Genomic DNA, 14,967 nt, shown 5'->3' with positions numbered 1-14,967 from the left:
CTCATGCTAAGTGTTTAAATGAAGTGCCAAGCAACGTGTTTGTGAAACTGTTTCTCATGCTAAGTAAAGCATGTTTTCCATGGAATTAATATGATTTAAATATGTTATTTTGTCCAAATACTTTCAGCATGTTTAAGTAACTCCATTTTTTATGATGAACTAGTATGATGATTTGAGCACTAAGCCTTAGTGTTCAACTAAACGTTAATGACTAGTTTTACTTAAAATGCGATACCGAAGGACATTTGAGAAGGTATCCGCCCAAATCTCAGTACATTTCATCACTAAAAAAGAGAAGATATTTTAACCTTTGGTACTCATAACCTTAAAATTATAAAAGATTTATAGCAATAAGAACAAAACAAAAAGAGAAAACGAAAATGTAATAATAGATTATAAAAATTAAAAATAAAAATAATAATAAATTTTTCACATAAAAACAAAGAAAAGAAAAAGCAACAGTTCATCTCAAATATCAATTCAAACGGTTACATGTAATTCCCATTTCACACCTAATATAATATATAAATATATATTTTTGGAATAATAAATATACAACTCACTCAAATATTACTCATATATCTATATTGAATTATTTATTTTCTATGGTGAAGTAAGACTAATAAAAAGGATGTGGTTTAGGATGTATACATTTTTGTATAGTTCATCGGTTTGTGATGTGACAAACTTTTTTTCCCAAAATATATTTTTGATTTTTTTTTTTTTTGTTATGTGATTTTGGAATGATGCAATAGGATAAATGCAATCCATTGAACCTAAATATGACTTTTCATGAAATAAAATATAATGAGCAATATTTGGTGATTAATATTTGGATGTATCCTATTTCTATGCATCTTACTTTCATCACACACAATAAGAATTAAAATATTTAAATAAAGATATAAAAAGAATTTATCACGTAACAAATTATGATAAGATAATTTGGTGGATGCACAAAGATAGATATAGACCGAGATATATCTGAGTAATTTTCATACTGATACAAATTTTCTAATCATATGGTAAACTGTGATTGGACTATTGGGTCAGAAAGATAGGTGGAATGCAGGATGCAGTGGGGTATTTTTCATCTTTAATTACCACTAGTTACTAAAGGACAAAAATGCCCCTAGTAATTCGTTTACCAAGAGAATAAAAAAACATAGAAAAAGAAAAATAAAAATAAAAAGTTTAACCCCAAGGCTTATAAATAAACTCCATTGTTGCACCTTAAAATCAGAGTCCAGAAAGAACAAGAAGAACAAGAAAGACAGAGAGAGCCTCGATGACGAGGAAGAAAGTGAAGTTGGTTTGGATTGCAAGCGATAATGCAAGAAAAGCCAGTTTCAAGAAACGAAGGCTCGGATTGTTAAAGAAAGTAAGTGAACTCACCATTCTCTGCGGCGTTTTCGCCTTTGCTGTCGTTAATGGCCCCGACGAGGACCATCCCGTCATCTGGCCATCTCTCTCCGTCGCTCAACACCTCTACCATCACTTTCTCAACCTTCCGGAAGTCGAACGCCAGAAGAAAATGACGAATCAAAAGACATATCTCAAGGAATGTACCACCAAAGCTCAAGATATGCTAAAGAAACTCATCAAGAAGAATCAAGAACTCGAACTCGATCTTCTCATGCATCAATTGCATCAAGGTCATCATATTTCCCAACTCACCAATGGGGAATTACTCGCATTGTTCTGGATGGTCGGAGAGAGAATAAGAGACTGCCAAAAACGAATCGAGTATCATCAACAGGTTCATCGTCTTCCTCCTCCTCCTACTGAATTTGTTCCTTCTAACTCTCATCTGCTTGAAATATGGAGCAATGAGATGGATCTGGTTGATAATGGAAGGAATTTTATGGATCAATGGTTTATTGATATGGTGATGAATTCGAATGACAAAATTGGGGGAAGTAGTAGCAATATGGCAGGGGAGTTAGGGTTTGTTCAATCGGAAGTGAATATGGGCGATTTGATGAGTGGAGGAAATTCAATGGTTGGAATCGGCGATTTGTTCTGGATGGTCGGAGGGCGAAACGGAAACGATTATTGTTGAAGGAGATGGAGATGAGAACATTTTGTTATCGGAGTGGAATTTTGGGGAAATGACAATTCTGGAATGAGTGAGATTGAGAAGTTTGTGAACGATATTAATGGCGTTGGTGTTGAGGCTATTGTTAGTCATATGGATTTCACTCACCAAGTGGTTTTTGGAATCGGTGGTGACCGATGGGGACCCTATGGGGAGTCTGTTTTCCGATGGCTGCTACTACGACGACGTTGGTGGTGTAGAGATTGATGTAAATGATGATGCAGAGATGTTGCTTCAAGGATTGTTTGAAATTAGAATAAGCCGCAACAATGGAAATAGAAATGGAAATGGAAATGAGAATCAAAATAATGAAGGTGAAGACATTGAAGATGATCATTTGCTTATTCTTAATTAAGCTCTAAATAATGGAGGAATTTGGGAGTTACTCCAATTTTCTCTCTCTATATACATATATATAAAAATATTATGATGGTATGAATTAGGATCTAGTGTCTAAAGAAAATATAATAATGTGTTAGTTTCTTATGAGTAGTTAAAATCTAGTTCTCTTTTTTAAGTGTGGATTAATCGAAATATTTGAGTTTGGTAGTATTTTGGTCCACAAGTTTTCCAACTTGACATTTTAACCTTTATTTTAATTTTTTTATATATTTTTTTGGCCTCATTTGTCTTTATTTGTTCAAGTGCACACACATACATACATATATACATACATACATACATACACACACACACATATATATACACACACCTATACATATATACATACATATACACACATACACACACACACACATATATATAACTTCTCCTTTTAATTTTCAGATGGAAAGTGAACAAAATGCTATATTAAACTCTAATAGCTCGAAAAATCAAAAGTATAATTTATCTTTTTTATTATATATAAATAAGTGTATTTGATATTGTTGAATGATATTCACTCAACGCCATGTAGAGGTAAAAAGATTCAAAACTTTGGCTTCTTTACCGATAGTAGGTGTCCTAACTAGGTGAGCTATTCACATGTTTAACAGATGTTCATGGGATAGAGGTGGAGGCAAGGATAAGCTTCCCTAGTTTTGTCTCCATTCTCTAATTTATTTTTCATTTCACGAAAGTTTTCGTTTAATTCAATAGATTTCTCGTGAAAAATTTATGGAAATCGTGTTTTTCGCAAAGAATTGCTGGCCATTCAGTTTTGTTAATAAAAAAAAATTCAATGAAAATGTTTTGGGTTTTTTTTTTCCATGAAAAATCTCTATTTAAATGCTTAATTTCCAATAAAAAAAACATGAACATTGTAAAAGAAACCAAATAACACTTCATAAGCATATCAAATTAGTTGGTCTCATAACATTTTTTTTTTCTTTTTATGTATTATAAAATGGTGAAAACATTATTGTCAATAGAAAGTTATCAAATATATTGTAAATAAATCAATATATGGCGAAACTAGCGGTAGAATACAATACTATAGGATTAGGAATTTCTACAAATTAATTGGCTAGGGTTAAAATAGATTTATTTTATCAAATAATATATAATTTAAAAAATAATGTATTTGTAGTTTTAGCATATAATTCAGCATATGTTCTTTTTATTTTTATTATTATTATTATTAAGCATTGAATATCATATTTGAACATGACAGTTTTTGTGGCTTCTCATAATTTATTATTTTGTATTTTTATAAATTTTAGTTGATATAAATATAAAAAAAATCTTTGGTTTTTTTTTTTTTTTTTAATATTCAACATCTGAAAGGTGAGATTTTGACATTTTGGTTGGAATTATATATATATATATATATATATATATAAATAATTAAATTATAGCAAAATAAATTAAATTATGTCAATTTTGTTGAGTAAGAAACTTTATATTTTATTTTATGTTATAACGAATTGGTCTCAAAGTTTATTATGCTGAGATAATATACCGATTCATTAGTGTCATTGTTAATATCCATTCATATATTATATTTATAAATCTATCCTATATATGAAAAAAATGTTATTAGGAGAAATTCTTTACCTATACATTTTGCCTTTATATTTTTAGTAAATTTGTGAAAATTAAAGATTTAAATAGGTATAATTTAAGGGATGTAAAATGAAAATTTCTGAAAAAATGGATTAAAGACAACATGATCTCACATGTTTCTTGAATAGCTTGCCTCACGCACATATGTATAGATTTAAAAATTTTCCACGTGGTCTGTCGTGCATGCAATTCCGAAAACCGGTGAGATTGTGAGAGTTGTATTGTAACATTTTGGATTTAATTATTCTTCTTTTGGCTTATTCTTCAAAAGAATTTGAGGAATATTATTTTTAAATAATAATATGGGTAATTTGAAATTATCATATATATATATATATATATAAGAGAAAAAGAAAATGTAATAATAGATTATAAAAAAATTAAAAAAAAATAATAATTGTTTCACATAAAAACAAAGGAAAGAAAAAAGCAACGTTCATCAACCAATTATCTAAAATACCAATGCAAACTATCTCAAATATCAATGCAAACTGCTTATGTAACCGTAATTCTCATTTCACACCTAATATAGTATATAAATATATATTTTTGGCATAATAAATAATAATAAAGTTTTTTTTTAAGTCAAAATGACAACTAAGAATGATAAAGTAATATTTAATTTTGGGTTAATTGCTATATAACTACCCCTACTATTCTAGGATTTCCTTTTGACAACTCATTTTAACATTCACTAATCAAAATTCGAATGTTGACCGACAAAAATATAAATTTTTATTACGAAAATAAATTGTTTAAAGTTCATTTTTTTTCATAACTTTGTAGGGTATGAATTTTTATTCTATTTCTTTCTTCTTTTTTTTTTTCAAGTAAGGTTTGGTAGATTTAGTGATTTCTCTAAAGGTGTTTAATTATATAGGCTACACAACTTTTGCTTATAATTAAACATCAAATTTAGGTTTTGGTTAATAATATGTTTGTTTTGGATTTTGGGCTTTGGAAATTGCATTTGTTTTCTCCAAATCTTTTTACAGTAATTGGGCCTAAAGATCACGCTTAAGTCCAATTAATTAAGCCCAAAGGCCAGACTCAAGTCCAATTAAATTAGGCCCAAAGGTTAGGCCCAAACCCATGAAGCCCATTAGGGAGCTCTATAAATTGAGAAGCTCCCTCATTTGCAAAGGTCAGCATTTCTACATTTCGAGAGCCAGAGATAATTCATCAACACCCAGTAAAGACCTACAACTACACTCCAGCAAGCAGCATGTTCGTAACTCCAACTAGGTCAAATTACTATTTTACCCTTGGGTTACCTCTGACTCCTTAAGTACCAGTGCTCCGCTAATGAACAACACTCATCTACTTAATCTCAAAGAGGTAATAAGTGAATTACATCTTGTATTATTATGTTCCCAACTCCCCACTCGGTCTCATCCCAAAATGATAGGCATATTGGGTTAGCGAACTGGCCACCCTCACCCATGTAAATCAAATGACAATCCCTCACAAAAAAGGAGTTCATAATATACTAAGGATTAAGATTAAGTCGCCTAGGTCAACTTTCCCTAATTTCTTTACGATGATTTTCATCTATCTTATAAAATATACAGATTCATGGTTAACTTTCTAAAACAATTTTTTAAAAAAGAAATAAACTTTTTTTTTTTTGTTTTAAAGTAGATAACAAAAATAAAGAAATAAATAAGTGGAAGTAGCGTTTCATTTGATTTTCAACATCTAAGAATTCAATAAATAAATAAATAACTAAAACCCTTTTTTCATACCAATTTGATTTTGGATCTTTCATTTTTTACAATTAAGATTAGTAAACATTCTTCTACATATTAATTTCTTTTTTTTTTGTTATTTAACTTCAAAAAAAAAAAAAAAACTAAGTCGATTAGAAAAAGAAAAAAGATTAAGACCTACCAATTTAATTTATAATTTTTTTAAAAAATTAAATTTAATAAATACTTTTCTACCCATTGATTTTATTTTTTTGTTATTTAAATTTAAAAAATGGTTGTTTTCAAATATATAAAAATAAATTAAAATATTTACAAAATATAGAAAAATTTTAAAACTATCAATGATAGATGCTGATAGACTTCTATCTGTGTCTATCAGTGACATTGATAGATTCATCTATCAATGTCACTGATAGACACTGATAAATGTCAACCAGTATCTATCAGCAATTTTGTTCCATCTCGTAAATACTTTCAACAATTTTACAATTTGAAATAATTTTCTTTTAAAAAAAAGCTAAGCCAATTTTGTAAAAATTTGTTAAGGTTTAAAAGGGTAAAGGTTATTGAGAATGAGAGAAAATATATGCATGTAAGAAACAACTAAATTAGAGGAAATAAATAAATAATAAAAAATAGGGTAAAGTCAATAGATTATGAAAATGTATATGAATGAATATGATCGGTTTGTTAAGTACCATAATCAAATCAAGGAGTTAAAGAATTAGAATGATTTGAATTATTTTTTTTAAAAGTGTTTAATGTTTAAGAAAAAAATAATTTTTATTAGGTGTAAAAGCATGTTTTAAGACTTTTTTTTCCTCACTTATTTGTTTTTATGATGAAGTTTGAGAAAGTTAAAATCATCTTTGAGATAAATTTTTGAAATAGAAGAAAAATGAGTTTGGTAAACATGACTCAACAGCATAAAAATTCTATTTTTTTTTTTTTTAATTATAGAGTTGAAGATTAGAGTCCTCCACTCCACATATTATAATTATTTAAATGATTTTATAAAATTATTTTTTGTGATGAGTCATTTTAATGTTTTCATCTTAAAAAGTAATCAAATGTGATTTTGAATTATTGGCATTTAGTTTTAAAATTGGTTTTATAATCTTCACATCACTCCAAAAAAAATCTAAGAAATTAGTATTTTTTTCACGTTCTTCTTGGTCAATCACTTGACCGAAAAATCAATCTTCATTGACTAGAAATTATTAAGGCAAATGATAACTATTTACATTTTATGTTAAATTTTCATTTTTAAGAATTAAACTTACAGAACTACTTTTATTCATTGATTTCTTTGTTTGCTTTATTTACTTTTTAGTATTGTTTTAAGAAATCAAGTCAAATTTTAAAAATTAAAACAGAAATATATATTTTTTAAAATAATTTTGTTAACAATTCAAATATTTTGTTGTTGTTGGAAAAAACAAAAACTATGATAAAGAAATTTGAAGAAAACGAGTCTAACTTTTAAAAAATTAAATAGTTATCGAACGAGGTCTAAATAACTGTGGGCTTTACCTATATACACCATTACCAAACAATCACTATTTTAAAACATACGTAATTTCGAACATTCTAAAATTTCTTCCAAACGTATTCATTAGAAAATATTCCTAATTTGTCACCAAATATAAACTTGCCGATAGTTGGGAGAAAGTGAATCTATTGAAAATAAATTTAAAAAAATGGTCTATTAATTTTAATATAATTATGTAGATAAAACATCAATTACCATTTTTAAAATCGATTATGGATAATCTAGACCCTACCATTGTCTAACGAAAAGGGTAAAATAAAAAAATAAAAAAGCAAAGAAAGAGAAGATAAGGATGTGTTGGAAGTTGAAGATAAGATTAGAGAGCATAAAATTCACAAAAGAGAAGAGTATTTGAACAAAGCTAATATTGTTTTTTTCTAATTCAGTTACAAATGGTGGGCCCACTATGGTAAAAACAAATTAATTGTCCCTTTCATTGGGTATTGTTTGTCTTGTTACAACACTAGGGTCGTGATTAAACCATGGGGATATAAATGTTACAAGTTTTACTTTATGAATTCTTTATTTTAATGTTTAAACACACACACACACACACCTATATATATATTGGTCTAAGTTATTTTCTTAATCTTTGGATTTTCGAACTCTATGATTTTAAGGTCCGATGGATGGATGACCTAAAATTGAAGTGAAAATACGATTGTATGTCTTATTTTTCAAAATTAGGGGTTTTTGACATTTTGCTTACATCATATTCGTGTGAAATGACAAAATTCCGAAATCGTCAAATTTGTGACCAATTAAGAGTTGGCATGTGTCTCAAATTAAAATTGAGGATAAATTCTGTGTTTTCGTCGCAGACGTTGATTGAGTAAAATTAATTTCGACCAATTTGACGTTATAATTTGGACGTTGGGCACCCAAATATGGGCTTAAGATGGGCCTAAAATGTAAAAATAGGCCTAAGCCCAGTTAATTGGGCCTAAAGACCAGGCTTAAGTCCAATTAAATTACTTCCAAAAGTCAGACCCATGGCCAATCAAGGCCAGGCCCAAGCCCATGAAGCCCATCAAGGAGCTCTATTAGAAGATCCCCTCATTCACAAAGGTCAGCATTTATAGCACAGAGAGAATTCATCAACACTTCACTATAGACCCACAGCTGCAGTCTTCTCATTATAGATATATTTCTATGTCAATGGATATAGACTAATACTAGCAAGATATATTTCTGTGTCCATGAATATAGTACCAATTCTAACAAGTAGTCCTTTACGTGTGTTTGTAACTCCAACTAGGTCAAATTACCGTTTTAACCTTCGGTGTGTCAATGAGAGGGTAGAGTCCTTTGTTCAAGTTCTAGAGACACCACTTGAGGGAACACTCATCTACTTACCCTCAAAGAGGGAAGGAGTGAATTCTATCTTGTACTATTATGTTCCCAACTCCCCACTCTGTTTTATTATCCCCAAAATAGTAGGCATATTGGGTCAGCGAATTGGCCACCTTCACCCACGCAAAACAGAGGAAAATTCCTCGTGAACAAGAGTTCATAATATACTCAGGATTAAGACTAAGTCGCCTAAGTCAACTTTCTCTAATTTCTTTACGATGATTTTCATCTATCTTATAAAATATACGGATTCATAGTCAACTTTCTGAAACATTTTTTTAAAAAAAGAAATAAACTTTTATTTTTTTTATTTTAAAGTAGATAACAAAATAAAGAAAGAAATAAGTGGAAGTAGCATTTCATTTGATTTTAAAAATCTAAGAATTTAATAAATAAATAAATAAAATTTTTTATACCAATTTGATTTTGGATCTTTCATTTTTTACAGTTAAGCTTAGTAAACATTCTTCTATATATTAATTTCTTTGTTTTGTTATTTAACTTCAAAAAGAAAAAAAAACTAAGCCAATTTTAAAAAAGAAATAAATGAAAGTAGTATTCTTAAGATTTGATTTTCAAAATCTAAAAAGTAAAAAAAAAAAAGAAAAGAAAAGAAAAGAAAAGAAAAGAAAAAATATTAAGACCTACCAATTTAATTTATAATTTTCGATTTTTAAAATTAAATTTAATAAACACTTTTCTACCCATTGATTTCTTTTTTTTTTTTAATTTAAAAAATGGTTATTTTCGAATATAGAAAAATAAATAAAAATGTTTACAAAATATAGCAAATTTTAGATCTATCAATGATAGACACTGATATATTTCTATTAGTATCTATCAGCGTCTACCATTGATAGTTCTAAAATTTTGTTCCATCGTGTAAATTTTTTCAACAATTTTACTATTTGAAATAATTTTCTTTTTAAAAAAAACTAAGCAAAATTTTGAAAAATAATAAATGGTTTTTTAAAAATTTGTTATGGTTGAAAAAGGTATAGGGTATTGAGAATGAGAGGAAATACATGCATGTAAGAAACAACTAAATTAGAGGAAATAAATAAATAATAAAAAGTAGGGCAAAGTCAATAGATTATGAAAATACATATGAATGAATATGATCAATTTGTTAAGACCCATAATCAAATCAAGGAGTTAAAGAATTAGAATGATTTGAATTTTTTTTTTAAAGTGTTTATTATTTAAGAAAAAAATAATTTTCATTAGGTGTTAAAGCACGTTTTAAGACTTTTTTCCTCACTTATTTGTTTTTATGATGAAGTTTGAGAAAGCTAAAATAATGTTTGAGATAAATTTTTGTTGAGTTAGAAACTTTATATTTTATTTTTTGTTATAATGAATGGGTCTCAAAGTTTGTTATGCCTAGAAGATATATTGATTCATTAGTGTCGTGTTAATATCCATTCATATATTACATTTATAAATTTATCCTATATATGAAAAAAAATGTTATTAGGAGAAACTCTTTACCTATACATATTGCCTTTATATTTTTAGTAAATTTATGTGTTACACTTTACCTATGGGAGTCAACTTTTCACGTGTAGTTGTTCATTTAAAGAATAATGAAGGAGACGTTTCAAATCTTCACAAAACATATTTTTTTTATAAAAAGAATTTAGGTCGAATAAGTACCATTGGTGCAAACTCTCTGAGATGGAATGCCATAATAAAATTTGTTAAATTGTCTAACTTTTAAAAATCAATGATAATTATTAAAACAAACTATATCATATTTATTTATTGCATGCCAAACAAAAACCAATTTTTCTTTTTAAATTAGAAAAGAAAACAGTAAATTAAACTCTAAACAAAAATTATATCAATTTAAATCCTAAACTTCCGTAGATATATCAATTTTACACCCTTCATTACGTTCTTTCTAGGCAAATATCGTGTGATACATATAATTTTATCAACTAAACTCCTAAACTTTCATAAACAAATCAATTTAGACTCTCATCTAAAACTTCTTTTGAAAAGTGTCCATACATCAAGTTTAATCATCTATTTTATTAATTCAACATCTCGAAAAGTCTACACACGTATAATAATGATGCATCGACAATTTTCAAATGTAATCTTAATAAAGAGTTAAATAATTGATTCACTTATAATAATTTAAATGATAAATTTTTTTAAAAAAATTATATAATTCTTACAATATTTTTTAAATCAAATCTAAAAAGAGACGATTAATCGGTAAATTTATAAAATTCAAGATTTAAATAGGTATAATTTAAGGGATGTAAAATGAAAATTTCTCAAAAATGGATTATAGACAACATGATTTCACATTTTTCTTGAATAGCTAGCCTCACGCACATATGTATAGATTTAAAAATCTTCCACGTGGTCTGTCATGCATACATTTCCGGAAACCGGTGAGACGTGAGACTATGAGAGTTGTAATATTTTGGATTTAATTATTCTTCTTTTGGCTTATTCTTCAAAAGAATTTGAGGATTATTCTTTTTAAATAATAATATGGATAATTTGAAATTATCATATATATAAATATATATTTACTAAATCTGTGGATTGATGATGTTTTACTTTATTTGAAAGAGAAAATAATGGTATGAAACAAAATTTAATAATTATTAAGAAAAAAAATTAACGATTATCTATGTATTATCCTTACTATGTTTATTAATATTGAAACATATCATAAATAGTTGATCATATGTATTACTTCCATTGACAATAATGATATTATATTTTCATAATTGACCTTCTAATAAATTCAAAAATGACATAAATTACATATCTAGTACGTTAGTTCTGAAAGATACGATAAGAATGTTGATTTCATGATATTCAGATGTCACATGCAGAACACGACATCATACTATAATAGAAAATGTTTAATCAGATTTCCAGAAGTGACATCAATAAAAATAGAAACTTTAAAATCTAACAACTCAAAGCATTCACACTCTTAAAAGTTAAAATAAATATTCTTAAAAGTAATAAATATTCTTAAAAGTTAAAAAATAAATATATATTTTTTAAACTTTGTATGGTTTGAATATTTATAGCTTTTGTGATATATTCTATTTCTTTTTCTTTTTTTTTTTTACAAGTAAGGTTTGGTAGATTTAATGATTTCTCTAAAGGAGTTTAATTATATAGGCTACACAAATTTTGCTTATAATTAAACATCAAATTTAGGTTTTGGTTATTTATTAGTTTGTTTTGGATTTTGGGCTTTGAAAATTGTGTTTGTTTTCTCCTAATCTTTTTACAGTAATTTTCATTTATCCTAAAGAAAAATTTACATTCATAGCCAACTTTGTGTAGCTCACTCTATCATCCAACTATAGTTTGCCAAAATGAACATAGCTTCAACTGGCATAGTGTTTGTATTATTATCCTCAAAGTGAGAGATTCGACTCCCCTGCCCCACATATTGTCAAAAAAAAAAAAACATAGTTTGTCACACGATCAACTCTTCTCATATATACATATATACAAACTTGGATGCATCCCGTGTTGTACTCATTTTTGTAAAACTCACTCGAGTATCAACGTGTGCATGGAGATAAGTATAGTGTTGTGGCTGCACTCAAATATTACTCATATAATTGAATTATTTATTTTCTATGGTGAAGTAAGAATAATAAAAAGGATGTGGTTTAGGATGTATACATTTTTGTATAGTTCATCGGTTTGTGATGTGACAAACTTTTTTTCCCAAAATATATTTTTGATTTTTTTTGTTATGTGATATTGAAATGTTGAAATAGGATAAATGCAATCCATTGAACCTAAATATGACTTTCCATGAAATAAAACATAATGAGCAATACTTGGTGATTAATATTTGGATGTATCCTATTTCTATGCATCTCACTTTCATCGCACACAATAAGAATTAAAATATTTAAATAAAGATATAAAAAGAATTTATCACGTAACAAATTATGATAAGATAATTTGGTGGATGCACAAAGATAGATATAGACCCAGATATATCTAAGTAATTTTCATACTGATACAACTTTTCTAATCATATGGTAAACTGTGATTGGACTATTGGGTCAGAAAGATAGGTGGAATGCAGGATGCAGTGGGGTATTTTTCATCTTTAATTACCACTAGTTACTAAAGGACAAAAATGCCCCTAGTAATTCATTTACCAAGAGAATAAAAAAAAACTTAGAAAAAGAAAAATAAAAATAAAAAGTTTAACCCCAAGGCTTATAAATAAACTCCATTGTTGCACCTTAAAATCAGAGTCCAGAAAGAACAAGAAGAACAAGAAAGACAGAGAGAGCCTCGATGACGAGGAAGAAAGTGAAGTTGGTTTGGATTGCAAGCGATAATGCAAGAAAAGCCAGTTTCAAGAAACGAAGGCTCAGATTGTTAAAGAAAGTAAAAGAACTCACCACTCTCTGCGGCGTTTTCTCCTTTGCCGTCGTCAATGGCCCCGACGAGGACCATCCCATCATTTGGCCATCTCTCTCTGTCGCTCAACACCTCTACCATCGCTTTCTCAGCCTTCTGGAAGTCGAACGCCAGAAGAAAATGACGAATCAAGAGACATATTTCAAGGAATGCACCACTAAAGCTCAAGATATGCTAAAGAAACTCATCAAGAAGAATCAAGAACTCGAACTCGATCTTCTGATGCATCAATTGCATCAAGGTCATCATATTTCCCAACTCACCAATGGGGAATTGCTCGCATTGTTCTGGATGGTCGGAGAGAGAATAAGAGACTGGCAAAAACGAATCGAGTATCATCAACAGGTTCATCGTCTTCCTCCTCCTCCTACTGAATTTGTTCCTTCTAACTCTCAACTGCTTGAAATAGGGAGCAATGAGATGGATCTTGTTGATAATGGAAGGAATTTGATGGATCAATGGTTTATTGATATGGTGATGAATTCGAATGATAAAATTGGGGGAAATAGTAGCAATATGGCAGGGGAGTTAGGGTTTGTTCAATCGGAAGTGAATATGGGCGATTTGATGAATAGAGAAAATTTGATGGTGGGAATCAGCGAATTAGGCGGAACGGAAACGATTATTGTTGAAGGAGATGGCGATGAGAACATTTTGTTATCGGAGTGGAATTTTGGGGTAAATGACAATTCTGGAATGTGTGAGATTGAGAAGCTTGTGAACGACATTAATGGCGTTGGTGTTGAGGCTACTAGTTAGTCACCAAGCGGGTTTTGGAATCGGTGGTGACGTCAATGGTGGAGACCCTATGGGGAGTCTGTACTTCGATGCCTGCTACTACGGCGACAGTGGTGGTGTAAGGATTGATGTGAATGATGATGTATAGATGTTGCTTCAAGGATTGTTTGAAAGTGAAATAAGCTGCAGCAATGGAAATGGAAATGGAAATGAAATTCAACATGGAAATGGAAATGAGAATCAGAATAATGAAGGTGAAGACGTTGAAGATGATCTTCTTCTGAATTAAGTTCAAAATAATGGAGGAATTTGAGGGTTACTCCAATTTTCTCTCTCTCTATATATAAAAATATTATGATGGTATGAATTATGATCTAGTGTCTAAAGAAAATAGAATAATGTGTTAGTTTCTTATGAGTAGTTAAAATCTAGTTCTCTTTTTTAAGTGTGGATTAATTGAAATATTTGAGTAGTCTACTTAAGCATTTTTTAGAGATTAAAAAAAAAATATATGATCATCATGGCTAATGATCACTATTTTAGTATTTGTCCAGATAATTCTGTATCAAGTTTGTCTAAGTTAATTGAGTGAAGTTTAAATTGTCTCTTTTTATAAGAATTTAAATATCTGATTTTTCATATATTATTGATATATACTTATTTAGTGAATTCGATAATTCGATTTTCAATCTCGCGCAATTTTTTTTATAATATTTGGAATGGAAGAATAGAACGGCTTCGAATGCATGAACTAGGTTTATTTTAATAAAATTATAAATGTTATTATTATTATTATTATTATTATTATTATTATTATAACTCCCACAATGGTCTCGCATGCATGCAATTATAGAAGATGGTGAAACGTGAGTACATGAGGGTGGCAATATTTTGGATAATTATTCTCTTTTGGCTTATTCTTGGAATTTAAGGAATATTCTTTTTAAATAATAATGGGTATATTTTTTTTAGCAATAATAATGGGTATTTGAACCATAGAACATATTTGAAATCTTATAAACATATTATTAAAAAATGAGAACGACTGATATTTTAAATTAATCTCATTTTGAGGTATATCT

At 28.5% G+C, this 14,967-nt stretch overlaps 2 protein-coding genes across 2 annotated transcripts; both read left to right on the top strand.

The window, feature by feature from the left end:
- Window positions 1-1,288: 1,288 nt before the first annotated feature.
- LOC150031172 (agamous-like MADS-box protein AGL80) lies at window positions 1,289-2,062 on the top strand. Its single transcript, XM_090309245.1, has one exon. It carries the CDS (start codon window positions 1,289-1,291, stop codon window positions 2,060-2,062), a length of 774 nt encoding a protein of 257 aa, XP_090165371.1.
- Window positions 2,063-13,021: 10,959 nt separating this feature from the next.
- Window positions 13,022-13,906, top strand: LOC150031171 (agamous-like MADS-box protein AGL80). Its single transcript, XM_090309244.1, has one exon. It carries the CDS (start codon window positions 13,022-13,024, stop codon window positions 13,904-13,906), a length of 885 nt encoding a protein of 294 aa, XP_090165370.1.
- Window positions 13,907-14,967: the final 1,061 nt, after the last annotated feature.

This window comes from Benincasa hispida, unplaced genomic scaffold (assembly GCF_027475165.1).
Source record: "Benincasa hispida cultivar pf3 unplaced genomic scaffold, pf3_genome.v1.1 HicScf1440, whole genome shotgun sequence".
NCBI classification, from domain to species: domain Eukaryota; kingdom Viridiplantae; phylum Streptophyta; class Magnoliopsida; order Cucurbitales; family Cucurbitaceae; genus Benincasa; species Benincasa hispida.
The sequence above is the reverse complement of the archived record's forward strand: the minus strand, read 5'-3'. Positions and strand labels throughout refer to the sequence as shown.